The sequence below is a fragment of the Cherax quadricarinatus genome, chromosome 66 (genome assembly GCF_038502225.1).
Source record: "Cherax quadricarinatus isolate ZL_2023a chromosome 66, ASM3850222v1, whole genome shotgun sequence".
NCBI lineage: Eukaryota > Metazoa > Arthropoda > Malacostraca > Decapoda > Parastacidae > Cherax > Cherax quadricarinatus.
In genome coordinates, this window is record NC_091357.1 from 22,524,357 (window position 1) to 22,547,126 (window position 22,770).

The window sequence follows — 22,770 nt, forward strand, 5'->3', positions numbered from 1 at the left end:
AAGAAAATCCCCAAAAAGAAAATACTTTCATCATCATTCAACACTTTCACCTCACTCACACATTATCACTGTTTTTGCAGAGGTGCTCAGAATACAACAGTCTAGAAGCATACACATATAAAGATGCACAACATATCCCTCCAAACTGCCAATATCCCAAACCCCTCCTTTAAAGTTCAGGCATTGTACTTCCCATTTCCAGGACTTGAGTCCGACTATATGAAAATAACCGGTTTCCCTGAATCCCTTCACTAAATATTACCCTGCTCACACTCCAACAGATCGTCAGGTCCCAAGTACCATTTGTCTCCATTCACTCCTATCTAACACGCTCACGCACGCTTGCTGGAAGTCCAAGCCCCTCGCCCACAAAACCTCCTTTACCCCCTCTCTCCAACCCTTTCGAGGACGACCCCTACCCCGCCTTCCTTCCCCTATAGATTTATATGCTTTCCATGTCATTCTACTTTGATCCATTCTCTCTAAATGACCAAACCACCTCAACAACCCCTCTTCTGCCCTCTGACTAATACTTTTATTAACTCCACACCTTTTCCTAATTTCCGCACTCCAAATTTTCTGCATAATATTTACACCACACATTGCCCTTAGACAGAACATCTCCACTGCCTCCAACCGTCTCCTCGCTGCTGCATTTACCACCCAAGCTTCACACCCATATAAGAGTGTTGGTACTACTTTACTTTCATACATTCCCTTTTTTGCCTCCATAGATAACGTTTTTTGACTCCACATATACCTCAATGCACCACTCACCTTTTTTCCCTCATCAATTCTATGATTAACCTCATCCTTCATAAATCCATCCGCCGACACGTCAGCTCCCAAGTATCTGAAAACATTCACTTCTTCCATACTCCTCCTCCCCAATTTGATATCCAATTTTTCTTTATCTAAATCATTTGATACCCTCATCACCTTACTCTTTTCTATGTTCACTTTCAACTTTCTACCTTTACACACATTCCCAAACTCATCCACAAACCTTTGCAATTTTTCTTTAGAATCTCCCATAAGCACCGTATCATCAGCAAAAAGTAACTGTTTTTTACGTCTTTTAATTGGGTTTTGATAACTCTAATGTTATAACTAACACTAAGGAGCACGCTAATCAGCACTTAACTTACAGGAGAAGAAGTCTACTATAGTGAAACTGATGATGAACTTGAAGAGCGATCATCACCTTCAAGACGGTCTCCGCAGTCATCTCAGTCCAGGTAGGAGACTGCATTTGCCACAAGTTTTGATAATAAAAAATTAATTCTGGCTATACACAGTGATCAGAGGAACTGAAGCTACCTTCCCCTCATTGGCTCAAACCTCATATTCTCCAGACACTATACAATGCCTACAGTGCTTTATCATGATTATAATATTTCTTTCATGATGGCCTTTTCTTTGGGCGTATAGCAGAGCTGTGGTTGGAGAGGAGGGTGATGTACTCAGGAATTTTGCAGTGTTTCAGTAGGTGGCCATTATTACAACTCAAGGTGTTAACAATTCACCACTGTTAAAATAATGAACACCTCTTTGCTTGAACCTAAAATTCTGTGACCAAAACATTGTGGTTGCTTAAAATGGGAGAGAGTGGCATGCTGACTGGCATGCTTGCTGGCTGGCTGGCCGGCTGGGCATGCTGTATTCTTTTTAAGATTGATGGACTAGTTACATTAACTCCAGCCTGTAGAAATAATTACCTCAAACTCCTTTTTTTACCCTTATTTTTTGTATAGGACTGATATGACGGGGGTATGGTTTATTTGCAATCGTGTCATTACGATTTCTTGAGTCATGCCACTGTGTGGCAAAACATTTTCTCAGTAAAGATACCCAGGCTCTGCTCATGTGTCTAATATATTAATTTATATCTAGACTAAGACTTAACTGGGGGCAAAAAGTGTTTTATCTCAGTAAGTGTTGTGTGGATGGCTGGGTCTACCTGCTGAGGTCTACATTACAGTGTTGTATAGTTGCTGATGCAACCCCTAAGGAATTGGACCTGCTATTCCCTACCTTGGATGAAATCTTGACTTACTATTTGCCAGATTTGTAATATCTGAAGTAATGTTTTGCAGTGCACCTTGTGATTTATGAATGTAATTTGTGAAGGGATTGAAGGAAACCTGTTAGCTGGACTTGAGTCCTGGAGGTGGGAAGTACAATGCCTGCACTTTAAAGGAGGGGTTTGGAATATTGACTGTTTGGAGTGACATCTTAACTGCTGTATCTGAGCACCTCTGCAAAGACAGTGTTTATGTGTGAATGATGGTGAAAGTGTTTTGTCACCCTGCCTTGGTGGGAGATGGCTGACGTATTAAAAAAAAAAAGTATGCTCAACATTGTAATTGTTTTCATGGCTGGAATTGTGTATTTTTGCAGAATGTCACCAAGCAAGGAGGTTGTTGGGGGCCTTTGGAGAGGAGGGTCAGCTAGTCCCTCTCGAGGCAGCCAAGGTCGCGGAACTTCACTTAGCTCCTTGGCTGCTCTTGGCTCAGCAAGCAAGAGTCAGGGGCTAAGGTTCCTGCAACCATCAAGGGACACACTGAATCAGCCTGTCCCCACTGCATCTTTCCGCAGTTACAGGTAACACTCTTAAATCACTTAATCTGCTCGCCATTGTGTCAGCATTCCCTCTCCTCTGGGTGTAGTTGCTTCTCTGCCATTGGGACTCTTCTAGCTAGCAACATTACCAGCAACTATTCTCACCCCTTATATTTAACATCATTCACATGTGATAAGTAAATAATCTAGCTGAAATACAATTGTCCATTGTACAAAAGAAAGTAGCAAATATATTATCATCATTTGCAATTACAATGCAAATCACCTTAATTTAAGATGTTGCCTGGATCACTCCAGTCCACATAACCAATTACAAACCAGTATCATATCAAATAGTACTTGCAAAAATATTTGGAAAAATAATCCACAAGCAAGGCTACATTATTAACTACAATACTGTACAACAGAGCCAATATTTGCTAGTAATGCACAAACAGTGCTACATAAGTAATCATTGCAAGTAAGGATTTCAATCAGAAATGCTAAACATAATGTACACAGCACTTTTAAGAATGAATATTCCCTTGAACTAGTTATTCATCTGAAGAAGGCCTTTTAACTCTGTAGAGCACAGCATTCTCTTTTCAAACAAAAAGCACTACTACAGACACAGAGATCACATTTTTTTTCCTCCCATCTTACCTTGGTGATCGATACCAACATGTATACAATTGTAAATTACACAATCAAGTACTCTACCAATAATAAATAAATAATGGGATCTGTCAAGGCATCTAGGACTTTCATGTGTGATATTGGATGTTTTAAATGTGTCTGTTTTTGTATGTTGATTTATGTATCCCTCATGTGCAATATGGCTCATTATTGTTTTAAATATTGCCACAGAAGTTGATCTTGAAATTTTAATACATAATCACAGTCATTGTTCTTAGTGACACTTACTATGTTCTATATTTTCTGCTACAGATTAATCTGTCTTTGAACTATGTACAGTCTAATTTTTTCAGGCGTGTGAGTGAAACTAGCAGTCGTAGCACTTCCACAGGTGATCTGCGAGGGGTCAATAAGCCTGAAGACACTGCAAGTCAGACAGAGACGAGTTGCACTGAAGGAGGTTCTAGCCGAAGAGTTACTAGGAAGAACAGTCTTCGTGATCGCTTGCGGCAACTGCCAGCACCCTTTACTCTGGAACGACGACGGCAAGCAGTAAGCAGAGGTACACCAAATAGTCAAGATCAGCAGAAACACAATAAGAAACAGCAGCAACATCAAGAAGAGCAAAGTGAATTACACCCAGATGTTGAACTGCCAGAGGTAGTGGGAAAAGTCCCACTCTCAGTCAGCATGGGAACTGTTTCAAATAGCACTAACCACAGCTCTGCCAGTTTAGAACATGTTGTTGATGGACAAAGTAGTTCCCAGGATTCTTCTACCAGTAGCCAGCGCCAGCGTCCTCATTACATGCTTCCAACCCATGCTAGTAGTCAACACTCTCCTGCAAGACCTTCCTCTGTTGACTTAGACACCCGAGGTAGCCCCAGTAGAGTAAGCAATGGAAGGTGGGGTGGCACTTCCCCACCCAGCGGCCGTTGTAGTCCTTCAAAATTTCAAGTGAGTGGGAGGCGGGGAAGTACTGGAGGAGAATCGCCAGTGAGGTCAAGGTCTCCAAGAAGAGGTTCCCTTGACTGTTTGGCTTGGTCTCATCCAAGGGCGCTCTCTCCCCCAATATCTCCTCTTCATACACCAACTCGTAGCTCTCATGGTTCAACAAGCAGTTTACTTGCTTCAGAAGAGTATCGTGAGGGTTCTCCAGAGAAGCTGTGGATCAACTCTCTCCGGAATGACACTTCCAGGCCACGTCCAAACTTGCGTTCATCACCAGAGAAAAGGGATGGAAGATCTTGCTCAGGTTCTGGAGAGGCTTTTATACCAGAACGTTTAAAACGCACTGCACTTTATCATCCTCCTCAGCTTCGAAGTCGAAATGATCCCATGAGAGCTGCATTTGAATTAGCTCTAGACCCCAGCAATGGGAAGTTAATTATAGACAAAAGCAGAGAAGACCCTAGGCCACCAGCAGCTGTGCCAGATGAATCATTGGCTTCTCCCCACTGTTTTATAGATCAGTGGGATCAGGGATCCACAATACATCCCAGGAAGTCACAACAAGTAGCTAGTAGTGGGACACTCGCCATGTCTCGACCAGAAGTGCCTCCAAGAACAAAATTCCTCTCTCCAAGTGAACGTACTCTTCCTACTTCTTCCCTCTCTACTAGCATTTCCACACTTATGACTAGCTCCACATCTTCCTCTACTTCCTGTTCAGCCCTCAGTCTTGGTGCATCTGCCAGATCTATCTCCTCTCTTTCATCTTACTCGTCCTCTCATCATTCTCATGTACCCATCTCCTCTGTGCCTTATATGTCGCCTGACTCTCCAGCACATAACAGGAGTTCAAAAAATGTATCTAATCTAACCATCAGGACACATGCTGAAGAGTCAGAAGCTGTACGGACACCTTTAAAGGTAATGTTAAGATAGTCCATATCGTGATTGTAACAAAGCCACCTTCCACATTGATCATTATAAACTCAGTGTCTATGCACATTGTTGCTATTGTACAGTATCAGAACAATTACAGTATATTAATCAATTTATCAATCTATTTGCTATTCATTATGACTTCCCTATGTTTGAAAATGAAACTTCACGGAACCCTTACCCGGTCTACAATGTTTGTTTTAGTAAAAAATTTTTAACATGCCAGTCATCTTCCACTGAGGTAGGGAGACATCCCTCATCCCTAAAAAAGGAAGAAATGTATTTGCCATCATTGATTCAATGTCTGCCTTACCAGAAACATACTAACATCACAGTTCGGATGACCCTCTGAACTGTAGCATCCCCACCCATCCTTTACAGTTCAGGCACTGTACTTATCACCTCCATGACTCGAGTCTGTCTAGTCAGTTTCCTTGAATCTCTTCATAAATGTCACCTTACTCATGCCCCAACAGTATTTTGCTATTAAAACCATTTGCCTCCACTCCATTCAAACATGCTCATACAACCCTGTTGGATGTTCAAGCCCTTAACATGCAAAACCTCCTATACCCCTTCCTCCAGCTCTTCCTGGGATGAGCCTCTATACCCCTTTTCCCCCTCTGCAAGAGTTATATACCCTTCTGACAATCCTGTCTTGTTCCACCCTCTTTAACCCTTTGAGGGTTTTGGTCGTACTAGTACGTCTTACGCGTAGGGGTTTTTGACGTACTAGTACTCATAAATTCTAGCGGCCTCAAATCTAGTGGGAGAAAGCTGGTAGGCCTTCATATGAAAGAATGGGTCTATGTGGTCAGTGTGCACAGTCTAAAAAAAATCCTGCAGCACACAGTGCATAATGAGAAAAAAAAACTTTGACCATTTTTTTTTAATAAATCAGTGACTTTGCAGTGTATTTTCGTATGGTATTTATTGTTGTATTCTAGTTTTCTTGGTCTCATTTTATAGAATGGAAGACATATTACAGAAATTGAGATGATTTTGACTGGTTTTACAATGAAAGGTGCCTTGAAATTGAGCTCAAAGTAGCAGAAATGTTCGATTTTTACCAAACTTCAAAAGTAAACAAATCGTGCCAAGCGTGCAATACACATCAACTGGTGAGTCTAATATTCTTTCACAAGTGCACCAATAATATTTATACCATTTTTTACGCTAATGCAGTAGTCTGCATAACAGTAAATCTTATATTTTTTGTGAAAATAAAAATTCAAAGTGGAAAGCAAAAGAATATAAGAGGGGCCTTGAGACGTGACTAATGACTAGAGGAAATGTTATTTTAGTGCCAGGAATGTCTTTCTTGTTTATTCTGGACCCTATTCGGAAATTGGCATTTTTTGAAATTTGTGTGAAATTGGCAAAATTGCTAAATTCTTACCACTGTACTGGATAGTTGAATTTCATAAATGGGTGGTTTCTTGCACCCACTCGATAGAAAAAATGGAGTTCTAGCGAAATATTCATGTTTTTTGTCGACTAGTACAGTGAAATTGGCCGAAAATGGGGCTCAAAGTGGGCAAAATCGCCGATGCGTAAACATCGCCGAGACCGCTAACTTTGCGAGAGCATAATTCCGTAAGTTTTCTATCAAATTTCAAACTTTTGGTGTCTTTATGATCAGGAAAAGATTCTCTATCTTTTCATAAGAGAAAATAATTTTTTTTTTTTTAAATTTGGCCGACCCTGAGAACGAGTTTCGGAGAGGGCCTGTCGACCCTCAAAGGGTTAAATACCCATGCAACTTCAACAACTTCTTAGCCCTATAAATTATACCACTGGTATTATCCACACTCTGAATTCTCTGTATAATATTGACACCACACATCAACTTCAGTCATGACATCTCCACTGCCTTCAGCCTTCTTTCTACAATGTTTAAAACTCATGTTTTATACCCATAAAACAGTGTTGGTACCACTATACTTTGGTACATTTCCAATTTTGCCTCTGTGGATAAAGTTCGTCTTGACAGATGCCTTAACACACCATCCACCTTTTTCCCCTCATCTGTTCTATGGTTCACCTCCCTCCCTCCAATCTGATTTCCAGTAATATTAAATTCCATTTAATATCCTTGTTTAGTAGGCATCGAAGTGGATCTGAGTAGCCAAACATCCACATTTTCTGAAAGTTAATGCTTTACAAGCTGTACATACATTGCTTTGTTACAGCCGGCTATGGGCGTCTCTATGATAGGAAAACAGCGAAGAACTCCAAGTGTTATGTCTCCCCGTGACATATTTTTCTCATCGCCACCTGCATCACCTACAACCCTAAACCAACCAGTTGTCCTGTCTCCAAACTCCAGCAGCTTGTCTAGCATATCGACTACAGTCACATACCCCATAGCACCATTCCCGCACAACTTGGCAGGGAAGACTTCCACTCCTGCTAAGATGCGCAACCAAAAAGTATGTCTTGTATCATTACTTAATTTTCATGTTTTATTATTTGGCAAAAATTCCTATTACTGATAATACCAATCATGTCCGTATGGGTCTTTGTAGTACAGTAATTTGAACAAACACCTTGAAATATTTTCCTTACACATTTCAAATAGATTGCTTAAGGCCATTTATATACATAAAGCTTACTGAGTTTGGTCAAGATTAAATTCAGTACTGGCCAGACTCCTCAACTGAAAGAACTTGGCTATGGGAGTAGAGTTTGTGCTGCTATTAGTGTACCATATGTAGGAACAATCCTCTACCACTCTTTGTGCTGATGACCCACATGGTTTAGTGCTTTACATAAAATAGAAGATGCTATATATAAGGGTAAATTAACACCCCTCCTTCAGAGTGCAGGCACTGTACTTCCCATCTCCAGGACTCAAGTCCGGCCTGCCGGTTTCCCTGAATCCCTTCATAAATGTTACTTTGCTCACACTCCAACAGCACGTCAAGTATTAAAAACCATTTGTCTCCATTCACTCCTATCAAACACGCTCACGCATGCCTGCTGGAAGTCCAAGCCCCTCGCACACAAAACCTCCTTTACCCCCTCCCTCCAACCCTTCCTAGGCCGACCCCTACCCCGCCTTCCTTCCACTACAGACTGATACACTCTTGAAGTCATTCTATTTCGCTCCATTCTCTCTACATGTCCGAACCACCTCAACAACCCTTCCTCAGCCCTCTGGACAACAGTTTTGGTAATCCCGCACCTCCTCCTAACTTCCAAACTACGAATTCTCTGCATTATATTCACACCACACATTGCCCTCAGACATGACATCTCCACTGCCTCCAGCCTTCTCCTCGCTGCAACATTCATCACCCACGCTTCACACCCATATAAGAGCGTTGGTAAAACTATACTCTCATACATTCCCCTCTTTGCCTCCAAGGACAAAGTTCTCTGTCTCCACAGACTCCTAAGTGCACCACTCACTCTTTTTCCCTCATCAATTCTATGATTCACCTCATCTTTCATAGACCCATCCGCTGACACGTCCACTCCCAAATATCTGAATACGTTCACCTCCTCCATACTCTCTCCCTCCAATCTGATATTCAATCTTTCATCACCTAATCTTTTTGTTATCCTCATAACCTTACTCTTTCCTGTATTCACCTTTAATTTTCTTCTTTTGCACACCCTACCAAATTCATCCACCAATCTCTGCAACTTCTCTTCAGAATCTCCCAAGAGCACAGTGTCATCAGCAAAGAGCAGCTGTGACAACTCCCACTTTGTGTGTGATTCTTTATCTTTTAACTCCACGCCTCTTGCCAAGACCCTCGCATTTACTTCTCTTACAACCCCATCTATAAATATATTAAACAACCACGGTGACATCACACATCCTTGTCTAAGGCCTACTTTTACTGGGAAAAAATTTCCCTCTTTCCTACATACTCTAACTTGAGCCTCACTATCCTCGTAAAAACTCTTCACTGCTTTCAGTAACCTACCTCCTACACCATACACTTGCAACATCTGCCACATTGCCCCCCTATCCACCCTGTCATACGCCTTTTCCAAATCCATAAATGCCACAAAGACCTCTTTAGCCTTATCTAAATACTGTTCACTTATATGTTTCACTGTAAACACCTGGTCCACACACCCCCTACCTTTCCTAAAGCATCCTTGTTCATCTGCTATCCTATTCTCCGTCTTACTCTTAATTCTTTCAATTATAACTCTACCATACACTTTACCAGGTACACTCAACAGACTTATCCCCCTATAATTTTTGCACTCTCTTTTATCCCCTTTGCCTTTATACAAAGGAACTATGCATGCTCTCTGCCAATCCCTAGGTACCTTACCCTCTTCCATACATTTATTTACCACTCGTTCTTGTTTGGTGGTCTATCTCACTGTCTTATGGGAGACTTCCCTCCACAACTTATCTTTAGTGTCCCTCAAAAGTGTATGGATTCACCAGATTTTTGGCTTCATGTTGATTTGTTTTCTAGTGTGTGGGTTGCCTTTAAATAAAATATCTGCAAGTGACAGATACTTGAATGTTTATTAGAGGTTTTTAGATGTCTTTTTTTCAGATACTTCCTCACTACCCTGGAATGGAGTATCCACCTGTTTTTGAACCTGGCTCGTACTCTCTCTGTGGCAGTCCTCAAGACCAGCCATTGTATCAGATACCAAACCTGCCATCACCTCATTCAAGTGACCAGCAAGGAACCCCACACCACATCATGAATGAAACTACCAGCTCCTGTGCAAGTATTGAAACCCATGTCATGTTTACTGTGGGTCAATCTGGTTCCTCACATGGGGTTACGCAGACAAATAATACAGCTTCTCCAGATGTCTCACTGCAGGGAATACAGGGAAGCAGCAGTGAAGGTGGAATTCAACAGAATCAGAGTGCTTCCAGCCGTGAATGCAAGACTCAAAGAAACATTCACATGGGCACCTCCATTGGGACTGCTGCTCACCACAGTGTGCATGTGATAGTGCCAGTTCAGTCCTCCTCCCACCAAAACTTGTATGTAACCTCTCCATCTGGATCCACTACTTACCAGAATTTATATGCGAGTGGCCTTGGTTCTGGCACTCCACAGAACATATATGTAACTTCTCCTGTGTCTACATCTCATCAAAATTTATATGTCAGTACTCATCAGAGTCTTTATGTTACAACTCCTGTAAGACCTAATACTCAGCACAACATCTATGTATCTTCACCCTGTGGATCAGGCAGTCGGCAAAATATAAATGTGAGTTGTGTTCCGAGCAGAGCAATACCCGAGTTTGTGGATGAAAATGGTGAACGATTGAAGTATGTGCACAGCTTGAACCCACGTGCTGAAAGTCAGAATGCTAACTTGAGTGGCTCTCGTAGGTCACCCCCAAAGGCACTTGTCCCACCAAGATTGCTTCTACCAGGGCCTCCAGAGACTCCACCAAGTGATGACGAATTTGTAGTAAAAACTTCTGCAACACAGACAGAGTCTTCAGCATAAATTTGTTAGTGGGTCATGTACTGTTACATACTACAGCTGAATTTGCAAGTCAACATGTGGCTGGAGACTCCCTGGTTATTGAAGGTAGTGCACCACATGTATGCTTGGTCTTGGAATGAATGGTGCTTTTTAAGTCTTAATTATGATCGCTCAAGAGTAAAACTTTCATGACAATTATAAGTGAGAGCTACATTTTGAAGAGTGCTTTCATAGACTTAGCATTATAAAGTTGAATTTGTTGTTAGAGTGAGTGAGTGAGGCAGGAGAGGGTAGCCGTGCACCTCGTGTTATTTTCTCCTCAATTAATGCTTTATATAAATGAATATTTCCTATTACCTTGGTGATATAATGAATGCTCATGTATTAGTTGTGTATAATTTCATATTGTTACAATATTGTGATTACAGTTGGCATTATTGTTATGTTTTAAAAGTATGTCACAAATTACTTTTATAGTTATAGTATATAGCATGAGGTATAAAATTTTAAAAATAAGTACAGAATATTCCTGATGAAATTTAAATAAATTTAATACTTTACTTTTCTAAAAAAAAAAAAAAAAAGGCATTTATACAAATTTTATGGCTTAATGCCTAATGCAGTTCCCAGGATAACAGTCCAGATCTCAGTTTCTTAACACTTTCACTGTCCAGACCCCCACAGTTAATGTTACTCTCACTGTTCTCTCTTTTTTTTTTTTTTAACTGAAATGGTAGAGAATCTTTTTCTGAAGGTAGTGACACTGAAAGTATGAAATTTGATGGAAAACTTACAGAATTATTCAGGTGCAAATTTAGAGGTCTCTGTGCAATTTATGCATCTGTGTGATTTTTGCCCACTTTAAGTCCTATTTTAAGCCAGTTTCTTTATTCCATTCATCCAGATTTAGTTATTCACTAGCATGTTTTCTGTTCTATTGATTGAGCACAAGAAATCACCCATTCAACTATTTCAACTACCCTGCACAGTGCACAGAAGTTGATAATTTGGCTAATTTTACACAATAAAAAAATGCCAATTTAAAAATAGTGCATAAACAGTGTAGACATTCCTGGCATTAAAACATTTCCTCTGTTCATTAGTCACATCCCCAGGCCTTCATTTTGAATTCTCATTCACATAAAACTAGAAGATTTATTCCTATTTCTCGGATAATAAAGTATAACCAGGAAAGATTGTTCTTGGTTTACAGCATCCCAATAATTGAATCAGACCTATAAAAAAAACATAATACAGACTGGGGTTATAAAGGGCCTTACCCATCCCCTGGAATATTGACAAAAATAATTTTTTTTTTTTTTTTTTTTTACCCAACAAGTCGGCCGTCTCCCACTGAGGCAGGGTGACCCAAAAAGAAAAAATCCCCAAAAAGAAAATAATTTCATCATCATTCAACACTTTCACCTCACTCACACATAATCACTGTCCTTGCAGAGGTGCTCAAATATTTCCACTAATTTGAACCCTATTTCAAGCTACTTTCAATCCTGGAACCAATCAAAATTCCTATTACAGTAGTGTGTCTTCCATTCTACCAATTGATACCAAGAAACAGCCAATAAATCCAATAAACCATCTGAGAAAAACCGCTCAAAATTGCTGTTTTAAATCATCCACATGCATCCTCTTATATCTAGGCTAAAATTTACCTCTCTCAGCTTATTTGAGGGAGGTAACCTGGTGAGGGACCCTGGCCTCAACGATGTAGTTCTATGTGATGGACAGTGAAAGGGTTAATGAATTGCTTTGTGTAGCTGTTCTTCCAGTTGCAGTACCAAATGTTCCACATGGGTTTGGTGCTTTGTGAATGAAATACTGTAATAAAAATCTTCCATTTGTAACTGTTATCTGCTATAATGGTGAGTGCTGAGATATTTTAAGAGGACTAAAGCTTTAATATGACACATGGCATTATATCCACCTGGCACATTGCCGACAATAGTGAAGAAAAAACACGTTTGCAGAAACAGATTTTATTGAGACAATGTTTTAATCCTATAAGATTTTTACCAAGACACATGGAGGATACAGATAGCATATACTGTATTTTATGTCGAACAAGACGCTCCGGTGTCAAGGACGTTTTTTCCCCCCATTCTGACTGGCTAAATTTTGTAAAAAAAGATAGTATCCAGGGACCTGACTTGCCGTGTTCTCTTTCTGCTCGCTGAGTCACAGCCTTGCTGCCTGCAGGTGGATGTGTCTGTGACTAGGACAGCATATTGATTTGTGATGGTTTGTCATGCATTTAAAAAATACTTCATGTTTATATTTTTAAGTTTATTGATTTTACTATTGAATAAGAATACTTTTGCATTTGCAACACAACAGAAACCTATGGTGTGCAAATGGGGGCTTATGTATATACTACTGTATACCAGTATATATCATTATTTGAACCCCTTGTAACATTCCACAATTTCACTTTTGATTTTTATATCTGATAATGTTCCCTTAATATCAGAATATTTGAGGAGAGTAAAAATATTTTTACCGGATAGTGTGATGGTAAACAGGTGACTTAGCCTACTGATCCTACCCATAGACCATCCTACTCCATCACCTGGTTTACCTTAGCCTGCCAGTACTTAGCACCAATGAATCTTTATGATTATCTATGATTATGTTTTGTTATTCATTATTTTATGCAAAATACTTAACATGATTCATTACTGGGTCATAAACAGGAGCTTAGATTACTGTCTAGTATTGAAACACTTCTCTAGGCTTAGGTTGAAGCGTATGAGCAACTAAACTTTTGGCCTCCAGGACGCTATGTAAATATTTTAGACTCATTTTTGGGGAAAAAATAGCGTCTTGGACACCTTAAAATACAGTATGTACTTACCTGTACATGGTTGCAGGGGTCGAGTCTTAGCTCCTGACCCTGCCTCAGCTTGCTGCTTGCCAGATTCACTCTCCTTGCCTTGTAGACTCTGTCATACCTACTCTCAAACCTGTGTAGGGATTCTGCCTCTACCACTTCTTTGTTAAGGTAATTCCACTTCCCAGCGGCCCTGAGTCTGAAAAAATAATGTGCTTTGTGACATCCCTGTGACTCGTCTGTGTCTTTAACTTTCAGCTGTGTCCCTGAGTACTTGTTTCCAGCCTCTGAAACAGCCTGTCACTGTCTGCCCTATCCATTCCTAAGTATTTTGTATTTTATCATGTATTCCCTAGTCCTGTCTTACAGGATCATTAGATTCAGTTCCCTCATAGCTCATACCCCTTAGCTCTGGAATGAGTCTTCTTTCATACTACTGTACTCTCTCCAGTTACTTAACATGCTTCCTCAGGTGTGGGTGCCATGCTGGTGCTGCATGCTCCAAGATGGTCCTGGAGTTGAGTCCTGTTACCTTGCTCACATTCCAAAAGCATAAATAACACTACCACCTCCTGGCCTATACATACTCCCTCCTTCTCTCCTTTTCGTTAGTGTGGCTTTGTAAACGGTCCAAGTTGGACCGAAATGTCGTCGTAAGCTCCTCTCTTCTGTGTGCGGGTTATTTGTGTATTATTCCAAAAGCATGTTGAGTCATAAAAACACTTGTCTCCACTCACTTCTAACCTACTCACACATGCCTGTTGGATGTCCAAGCCCCTCACATACAAAACCTTTATATCCCTCTCTCCAACCTTTCCTAGGATGACCCTGACCCTGCCTTCCATCCACTACAGATTTATACACCCTCCATGTCATCCTATTTTTTTTCCATTCTCTCTAAATGTACAAACCACCTCAACAACCTCTCCTCAGCTCTCTGAGTAAAAATACTTTTCATAACCCCACACCACCTAATCTCAAAACTGCATAATATTGACATCACACATTGCCCACAGACACAGTATCACTGCTTCCAGCCTTCTTGCTGCAATGTTATAAATCTATGCTTCACACCCATATGAGAGTGCTGGTACCACTATATTCTGGTACATTCCCCTTTGTGTCTTCATGGATATACAGTTGTCTCCAAAAATGTCTTAATGCACCGCCTCATCAAGTGTATGGCTTATCTTATCTTTCATAGACCCATCCACCAAGAAGTCCACTCCTAAATATCTGAACATATTTACTTCCTCCCTGCTCCTTTCCTCTAATCCAATCTTTCATTGCCTAAATTTTTTGATACTTTCATCACCTCACTCTTTCCTATGTTTAAGTGTAATTTCCTTCATTTACATTTTTTTTTTTAATATGTCAGCCGTTTCCCACCTAGGCCGGGTGACCGAGTAAGAAAGAAAAACTCAAAAAGAAAGAAAAAAATCTTTCATCATTCAACACTTTGACCATCACTCATACATAATCACTCTTTGCAGATGCACGCTGATATGACAGCTTAGATGTCCCTCCAAACTGCCAATATCCCAAACCCCTCCTTTAAAGTGCAGGCATTGTACTTCCCACTTCCAGGACTCGAGTCTGGCTAACCGATTTCCCTGAATCTTTTCTCAAAATATTACCCTGCTCACACTCCAGTAGTTCGTCAGGTCCCAAAAACTTTCATCTCCATTCACTCCTATCTAACACACTAAGGTACACTTTCTTCATCTACCAATCTTTGCAGTTTCTCTTCAGTCTTCCAAAAGAACATTGTTATTTGGCAAAGAACAACTGGGACAACTCTCACTCCTGTGATATTTGTAACCTTTATAAAGCTTGTTAAGTCTTAAGAGATTGAAACACTGGCCCAATTAAAGCTGTCTCTGCAAATGTGTCTTTTCTTCATACATGACATTAATTGTTTTTATGAAAATCTAATATGGCTTGAGTTTTCAGCTTTCTTTATGAAGTAGACTACTGTATTTTGCAATTTTTAGTATATCATTTGTGGGATGTATGGCAGCATTTTGAACCTGATGTAAGATGTTTGTCTTGCTTATTACGTCCTGGTCAGTAAGTCCTTGTAGATACAGGGGGTGAATTTAAGGAAGTAAACATTTTTTTTTTTTGTTTTTTTCTCTCTCTCAACAAGTCAGTCGTCTCCCACCGAGGCAGGGTGACCCAAAAAAGAAGGAAAATCCCCAAAAAGAAAATAAAAGTAAAAATATTTTATTATTTAAACAAAACAAAACTAAGAAGTATTGAAAATTGTTCCAGTCATTTAAAATGTTTAATAAAATTGTGTTTTGTGGTAACATTATTATGAAAAATTTATTAATGATAAACAAAATACAGTATTCTGCCAGTGTAATTATTTGTTTCTGTATTGTGGAAATTCATTTGGTGACAAAAGTTTATAAGTATTGCATAGAAGATTACTTATTTGTTACAGGAGAACAACTATGTTTACTGTGTCCCATCTCAGGGTTTATTTTGACATTGAAACTGTAAAGTTTTCCATGGATACATTTACTACCTGCTGCTCCTTGGATCTCATACCAGTATTTTTCTGGGTACCCTGATGCAGTAAGAGATGTTCTTCATGCATGGAATATACTTCTGTCTCCTTTCTTAGATTGAATCTAAATACCACCTGACTCTTCCTCTCTCCATTTGACTTCATGTGAGGAAATTTTACCCTTTAGTGAAATTCAGCTTCTAGTGAAAGGGGTAATGAGACCATTATCAGTCATACTCTAATGTAGCTTCCAATCATAGTGTTATAGTAGTCATGTCATTCTATCCCATGGAAATGAATCGTCTTTGGGCATGTCAGGTGTCCCTCCCTTGAGGGTCATCTAGCAGGGCATTGAATGCCAGAAGTTGCCTGTGACTCTAGGAGTGGCAACCAGAGGTGTACAAGTCCTGGCATTTATTCCAGTTTGCTCACTACCATTATAGCTGAAAGATGAGTGCCCTTGTGTAATTGAGGGTTTTGCTATGCCTTGCTCAATTCTGAAAGTGCCATCCTGGTGTGCACCAAGTAGGGTCAGAGGTGGTTTGCAGGGAACAGCAGCACTACCTCTCGCATTAAATGTGACTATGGTTGGGGTGGGTGTGGTTTCTTTTCAGTTTTTCTCTGAACTGACCCCATTTTTTTTTTTTTTTTTTTTTGCTTTACTGTAAATGAGATGCAGCTTAATTCTCCTGGATCCCTAATGATAGAGAAACCTTTTACCGATTCTTAAGTGATCAGTGGAATTACTTTTGGGCAATCTTTTGTCACTTCAACTCAGTACTGGTATTCTGCCTATTCCCTCCAGTATCTGTTAACCCCCACCATCCCTTGACCACGGAACTGGCTTTCTACATAGTGCAACAGTAATTCATGGATCGTCGACAAGAAGGTGCTGGACAGACCCCTAAAGTTAGTACCTGATCAGCCAGGCTGTGGTTTGTACGTCAGTTTACGTGCAGCCAGCAGTAACAGCCTAGTTGATCAGACCCTGATCCACTACGAGGCCTGGTCTCAGACCGAGCTGCAGGGACATTGACCCCTGAAACCCTCTTCAGGTAAACTCCAGGTAATACCAACAGACAGTGTGGTCAAAGCCATCTGCCACAAGACAACTGACAAATGATGACTGATGTAGCACACACACACATCGATCATACATCATTACATCTTCCAAACGTGATATTGGACAAAAAATTTTCACTGTAAACATTGAATCCTGAATCATACCTGAATGATCACATACTTGCACAAGAACTCTAACACACACAATAGACATCTACCCAAACATTCTAAAGTGGGATGCATAGTCACCAAAATTGATGCAAACCAGGCCAATAAACTAATACAGCTCCACACCACTGGCAATTCATATTATGGAACAGTTCCCATCTCTCACATGGTCATACAATGTAACTTTACACACCACATTCCAGATACAATTAGAATTGCATCACTTGGGACAAAACTTATGTCCACCCTACTAGCATACAGAAAGTACTCAACTAATATAGCTAAACTGACATTTGATAGCCATGAACTTTTTCTCTCAGTATTCAGCATATTAGAATTATTTCATGTGTCCACTGACTGCATTTTTAGTAAACTGCAGTTGCACTTTTTTTAAGCCAAGTCCATGTTTTGCAGGAAAGTGACTGCAAGATCATACAGTAAAGCTTGGGGAAAATAATAATAATGTCCTCATTTTGTACAAAATCCAGTGTAGTAGGATACTTTCCCTGCATACCTATTGAGAGGCCATAGTTTTAGGGAAAAGCCTAGCTTCTATCTGTGGTGTAAACTAGGGGCATGCCACAGTATCAGATAATTTTGATAGTATCGATATCGGCCTAAAACTGACTATTGGTATCGGTGGGTTTGGGTCAGTTTTGATGATGTCATTAGCACTGGGTATCAGCTAATTTTGATAGTATTGGCTAAAAATTGAATATGAGTATTGGCAGATTTGCTATAATCACCCATGCTGCCAGTTGCTTTCTGGAGGCATCCTGCTCCTTTCCCTTTTCCCATCCATGTGTAGCTTGTGACATACCACTGATTGCTACACATTTTAAGTTTTCCCACAGCTTAGACCTTTTTCTCTTTGTTGCAGTTTTTTTTATGATTACTGGAGTGCTTGTAAGAGAACTTTTAGAAGTCTTTTGACATTACTAATTTAATGGGCTTTTTAATTGATGCTAGTTGTTTTAATTTGGTAAATTAGTATCGGTGTTGAATGTTTGTCAGTAGCCTTTGTTAATTTTATCTTTGTTTTATTCTGTGTTGTACAGTATGTATTTTCTATTGCTGTGAGCATTGAATGACCTACACAGTCAGATTGCTCTAATAATATCAACTACCACCATACCTTACCCTTCCTTGTGTATATTTTTTTTAATCATCCTATCTCATCTTTGGATATTAACCATGACACCCAAGAGGAATAGTATTAATGAGATGCTGGAGGTGCCAGTAATAACTGTAAAGCTATACCTCATTATTTTGAAAAAAATAGTGTCATGTGTGTTTAATGCTAGCATACATGTGATGGAGACTACAGGTATGCATTTACAGAATACCTAAGCACTCCACTACAACCATTAACTACTGATAACTCTGCACCAGTGACAAGAACCATGGTTATCTACCTCAGCCCAGTAAGACTATGACATCCCTCTCCATACATTTCCAGATAGAAATGCACCAGTATGCAGAATTCATGGTAAGATAATCTGTTAATACGTTTTTAGCTGAATATACATACTGTTTTATTATTAAATCCTCATATATTTCCACATCAACAAACACTGTCATTGTAAGGTATGATTATTATAGTCATAACTAGGTACTAAACCCACAAGGTTCATATAGGTGTAAAGTATGAAAAATTTCTTTTGATGAATTACAAAATTTAAAATACTTGTGCAGCCTTTTTCGGTCTTGTAACTATAACCCTATTTTTTTTTTCCCCTGACATGAATCTTGTTTACACATCTATATTTTGATGCAGTATTACCAGCCTCACTGTAAAAAATTTGTTGACCATGCCTGCCACTAAAGCTATAAACCAGTGGCTCTTTGATACTTTGCTGTACTCATTACATTTTGACATTCTTTGACAGCAACAGATTTATTACACAAACTGATTGTACTTCCTTTAGCATTTTACACCATCCTTACTAACTCTACCACTGTTATACTCTCCATCCTCGCCAGTCTCTGATCAAGCATATTAAACCTTTAGCACACCCTACCCTGCAGTGCTGCATGACCCTTGTGGGTTTAGCACTTAGTTATGATTATAATAATAATTATTATTATTATTATAATCAAAAAGAAGCGCTAAGCCACAAGGGCTATACAGCAATAATAATAATAATAATGTACTTATTACGAGGAAAATAGTGACATTGTTTGCTTTGTGATATTTTATTAGGCAAACTTTAGCATTACAAGTGCAATAGTAAAGAAAAAACCAACATAATATAGTCATACACTTTGGATAACTACCGTGTGTGTGTGTGTGTGTGTGTGTGTGTGTGTGTGTGTGTGTGTGTGTGTGTGTGTGTGTGTGTGTGTGTGTGTGTGTGTGTGTGTGTGTGTGTGTGTGTGTGTGTGTGTGTGTGTGTGTGTGTGTGTGTGTGTGTGTGTGTGTGTGTGTGTGTGTGTGTGTGTGTGTGTGTGTGTGTGTGTGTGTTTGTAAGATGTTGGTTATATATTTTATACCCCTCATGGGAGGTTCCTTGGTGCAGATGAATGGCTCTTGATCCAAGAAATTGGACCTGACCTTTCCTTGGATCAAACCTAAATACCTCCCAGTCCTGGAGGCTCTGTATGGTCCCTACAGGTATAGTGCTTTCTTTATTAATGTAATAATATATGTTTTATATGTACGTACTACCATTGCTAGGAGAACATACTGTCACTGCTTTAGAATAAGGTATGTAACTGAAATATTTTGAGTTGTAAAATACAATTCTTTACTGTACAAGGTCACTCTTAGGCCTCCTATTTTTTTTTTTTTTTTTTAAAAGGTCAATGGCTACCTTCTGGCAAGGTGCACAATCCCTAATAAGGTACATCAGATGGGAATTCTCATAAAATGGCTCTCAGAGTACAAGGAAACAAATATAAACACACTATTGATATTTTAAATTGTTTTAACAAGCAAAATATTAACCACCACCTTGCTGTCAAATAAATATGAAGGTCTTGAAAAATTGCATGGGAAAAAAAAACTATTGACAAATATATACGTAAATTTAATATAAAAAAATTCTTGTTCATTATGCAGAGCTGCCATCAGTATTGTTCTCATAATTACATTACATAAATTTCTATGAATGACTGCAATGCAGTATATATAGGCAATATTTACTCTGACCACAACTGGCAACATTCAATAGCACTGCTGATTATACTGCTCGTTTACCTCTTAGAAAAAAATTCATTAAAGGCAAAAGAAAGATGCGAAGAAGCTTACAAAAAAAAAAAAAAAAAAATTGACATTCAAAATTATACATTTGTAATGTTTATTATGGTTATGTAGTGCTAAATCCATGTGGGTTATTCAGTACAAGAAGTTGCAGAGGCTTGATCTATCAGGCTTCTCCACGTTCGTACCGAGAAGCGAGTCAAGTAAAATTGGTGTTTTATGGAAACTGAAATTCCTGAAGAAATAGATAAAATACACAGGAAGTTGTGTATAAAATAGTGTTGTGTTGTCATATTTGAGAAAGATGGAAGACTAGGGATAATATACATTTGTTCATGGTCAGAGATGAAACACTGCTGTGTAAAAGTTTTCAAGAGGAAACTGGATAAGTATCTTCACCAGGTACCAGATCAACCAGGCTATCATGGATATGTGGGTTAGCGGGACACCAGCAGCAACAGCCTGCATGGCCAGGTTCTGGGAGTAGAAAGACTCGGAACTCCAGATCAAAGGTATTAGACTTGCACAAAAGTGTAATAAGAGCTGCTCAGGTAAGACAACAACAAACCTTTTTAACATTATGTAATTATAGTTTCCTTAGTCAGAATAACAGTACAATAATACGTAATGCAGTATGTTAGTATTATTAAAAACAAGAACTAAACCTGTACATCATACAGCTACTTAATAACTAATAATAAATAGAGAAAAGTTCCCAACACTATAGCTCCTTAACACTGTAATTTTCTTAGCTTTCAAAACTTTGTGGCCCAGTCCTTGGACTCATTATGTTCCTCAATTTTTCACTGCAATCCACAAGATATGTGATGCATAATTAATGCTATTTTACTACTCTGCACAGCTGTAACTTAATGCAACAAGTTCCTCCAGTGGTGAATGGAAGACCACTCAATTGCACAGAATGTACAATATTTGGTATTCATTAAGTACAGTATATTTTAGAATTGGTAGATTAACAACTTTTGAATACTCGTGAAAAAAAACCTGAATGATGAATTTTTCTATGGGCCCAATCCCACTTCCGAATGACAAATGCATTCCTGTATTTTTTAATTTAATTGCAGTCTCGTGCCAAGACACTCATTAATTGTTTGTCCTTGTGTAAATACAAATGTAATGCACTTTCATTTCACGTCATTTTACCAGGCAAAATGTTTCCTACTGCATTTAGACTAGTAAAATATACTTGCAAAATTTGTTACAGTTACGTATAATGCTAATGCTGCTGATATTCATTCTTTAACATTTAAAAGTAAATAATACAAGATATCTGTAGTCACATGTAACAAAAAGAATCCACTGCTTAGAGATCCCATTAAACATACAAGTTTATTTTCTTTAGCACACAAGCTGAACAGGGTGTTGCTGAGCCTGGGTCAAGAGGATTCAGTAAGAACATTCCTTTGGCAACATGCAAACTTAAGTAACAACAGCTAGTGACTATACCACACTATGTATTCCAGCAGACTATAGACTTTTAATCCTATCTACTGCACCACATTTGAAGTCTGGGTGAAGAATACACAAGCTTACATTTTGCCAAAATTATGTGCATATTTTGAAAAGAGGCCAACTAACTAACTAACACACCAGCTATTTCCCACCAACATAGGGTGGCCCAAAAAAGAAGGAACATTTTCTGTATGAATCTCCCTATCACAGTCTCACCAGAAGCATCTTGATGTTACAGTTCAATTGCTCATCCAAACTGTTATATTTTCAATCCTCCTTCAGTATATCCTACACTTAAGTGTAGCATTAAGAGTATTAGTAAAAAAATAATGTAGTCAATAGTCAGTCAAGACATATATTTGTCGAGTTTTGTGCAAAATAACCCTTGTGGTTTAGTGCTTCTTTTTGTTAATAATAATTGTGCAAAATCATCAAAATAGAATTTACGTGAGAATTTCAATGAGGATGTGCAAGATATTACCTATTTGAAGCTACAGGTGTAGAGCTAAGTTCATGTCTTGCTTTCAGTATTTAATTATCATTCAATTTTTAAGTTTCCAGTAGTTATAACACTTGCTCCCTTCAACAAATTATTCTACTGTTTGTTAGGAACTTTCTAGTATCCATTCAATACCTCTTTCTTAGTTTATAGATATGGCCTCTGGATCTCCCTGTTGGTGCTAGGAAATTATCAATTCTTTCACGCCCTTTAATAATCCTGTGATTTATGTATTTATCATGTGTCTCTCTTCATATAAGCCAGTGAAGGAATGTCTAGTGCATCCAGCCCCCCCCCCCCCCCCCCCCCTTTTTTTTTAACAGCTAATATTTTTTAGCTCTAGTAGCTACATTTTCTATCCAGTCCACATGTTTTTTTTCCCCAACTGTGGACACCTTCCCACTGCTGCATATAGCTTCATAATTGTTAGTCTGATATGTAATGGTAACATCCAGTCATTTTCAAACATGTTTAATATGACCTCAA

General features: G+C 39.0%; 2 protein-coding genes across 4 annotated transcripts in view; both read left to right on the top strand.

The window, feature by feature from the left end:
* The window catches only part of cnk (connector enhancer of ksr), a 73,372-nt gene extending 58,120 nt beyond the window's left edge, over window positions 1-15,252 (top strand). For all 3 annotated transcript variants that reach the window (XM_070099246.1, XM_070099247.1, XM_070099248.1), the window contains 5 exons: window positions 1,151-1,238; window positions 2,401-2,604; window positions 3,552-5,070; window positions 7,278-7,517; window positions 9,618-15,252. In XM_070099246.1, the coding sequence (XP_069955347.1) occupies window positions 1,151-1,238; window positions 2,401-2,604; window positions 3,552-5,070; window positions 7,278-7,517; window positions 9,618-10,541 (2,975 nt within the window). In that variant the 3' untranslated portion in view covers window positions 10,542-15,252. The remainder of the gene's footprint in view (window positions 1-1,150; window positions 1,239-2,400; window positions 2,605-3,551; window positions 5,071-7,277; window positions 7,518-9,617) is intronic.
* The window catches only part of LOC138854674 (piggyBac transposable element-derived protein 2-like), a 185,706-nt gene that overhangs the window by 11,642 nt on the left and 151,294 nt on the right, over window positions 1-22,770 (top strand). The gene's annotated exons all lie outside the window — the stretch shown is intronic.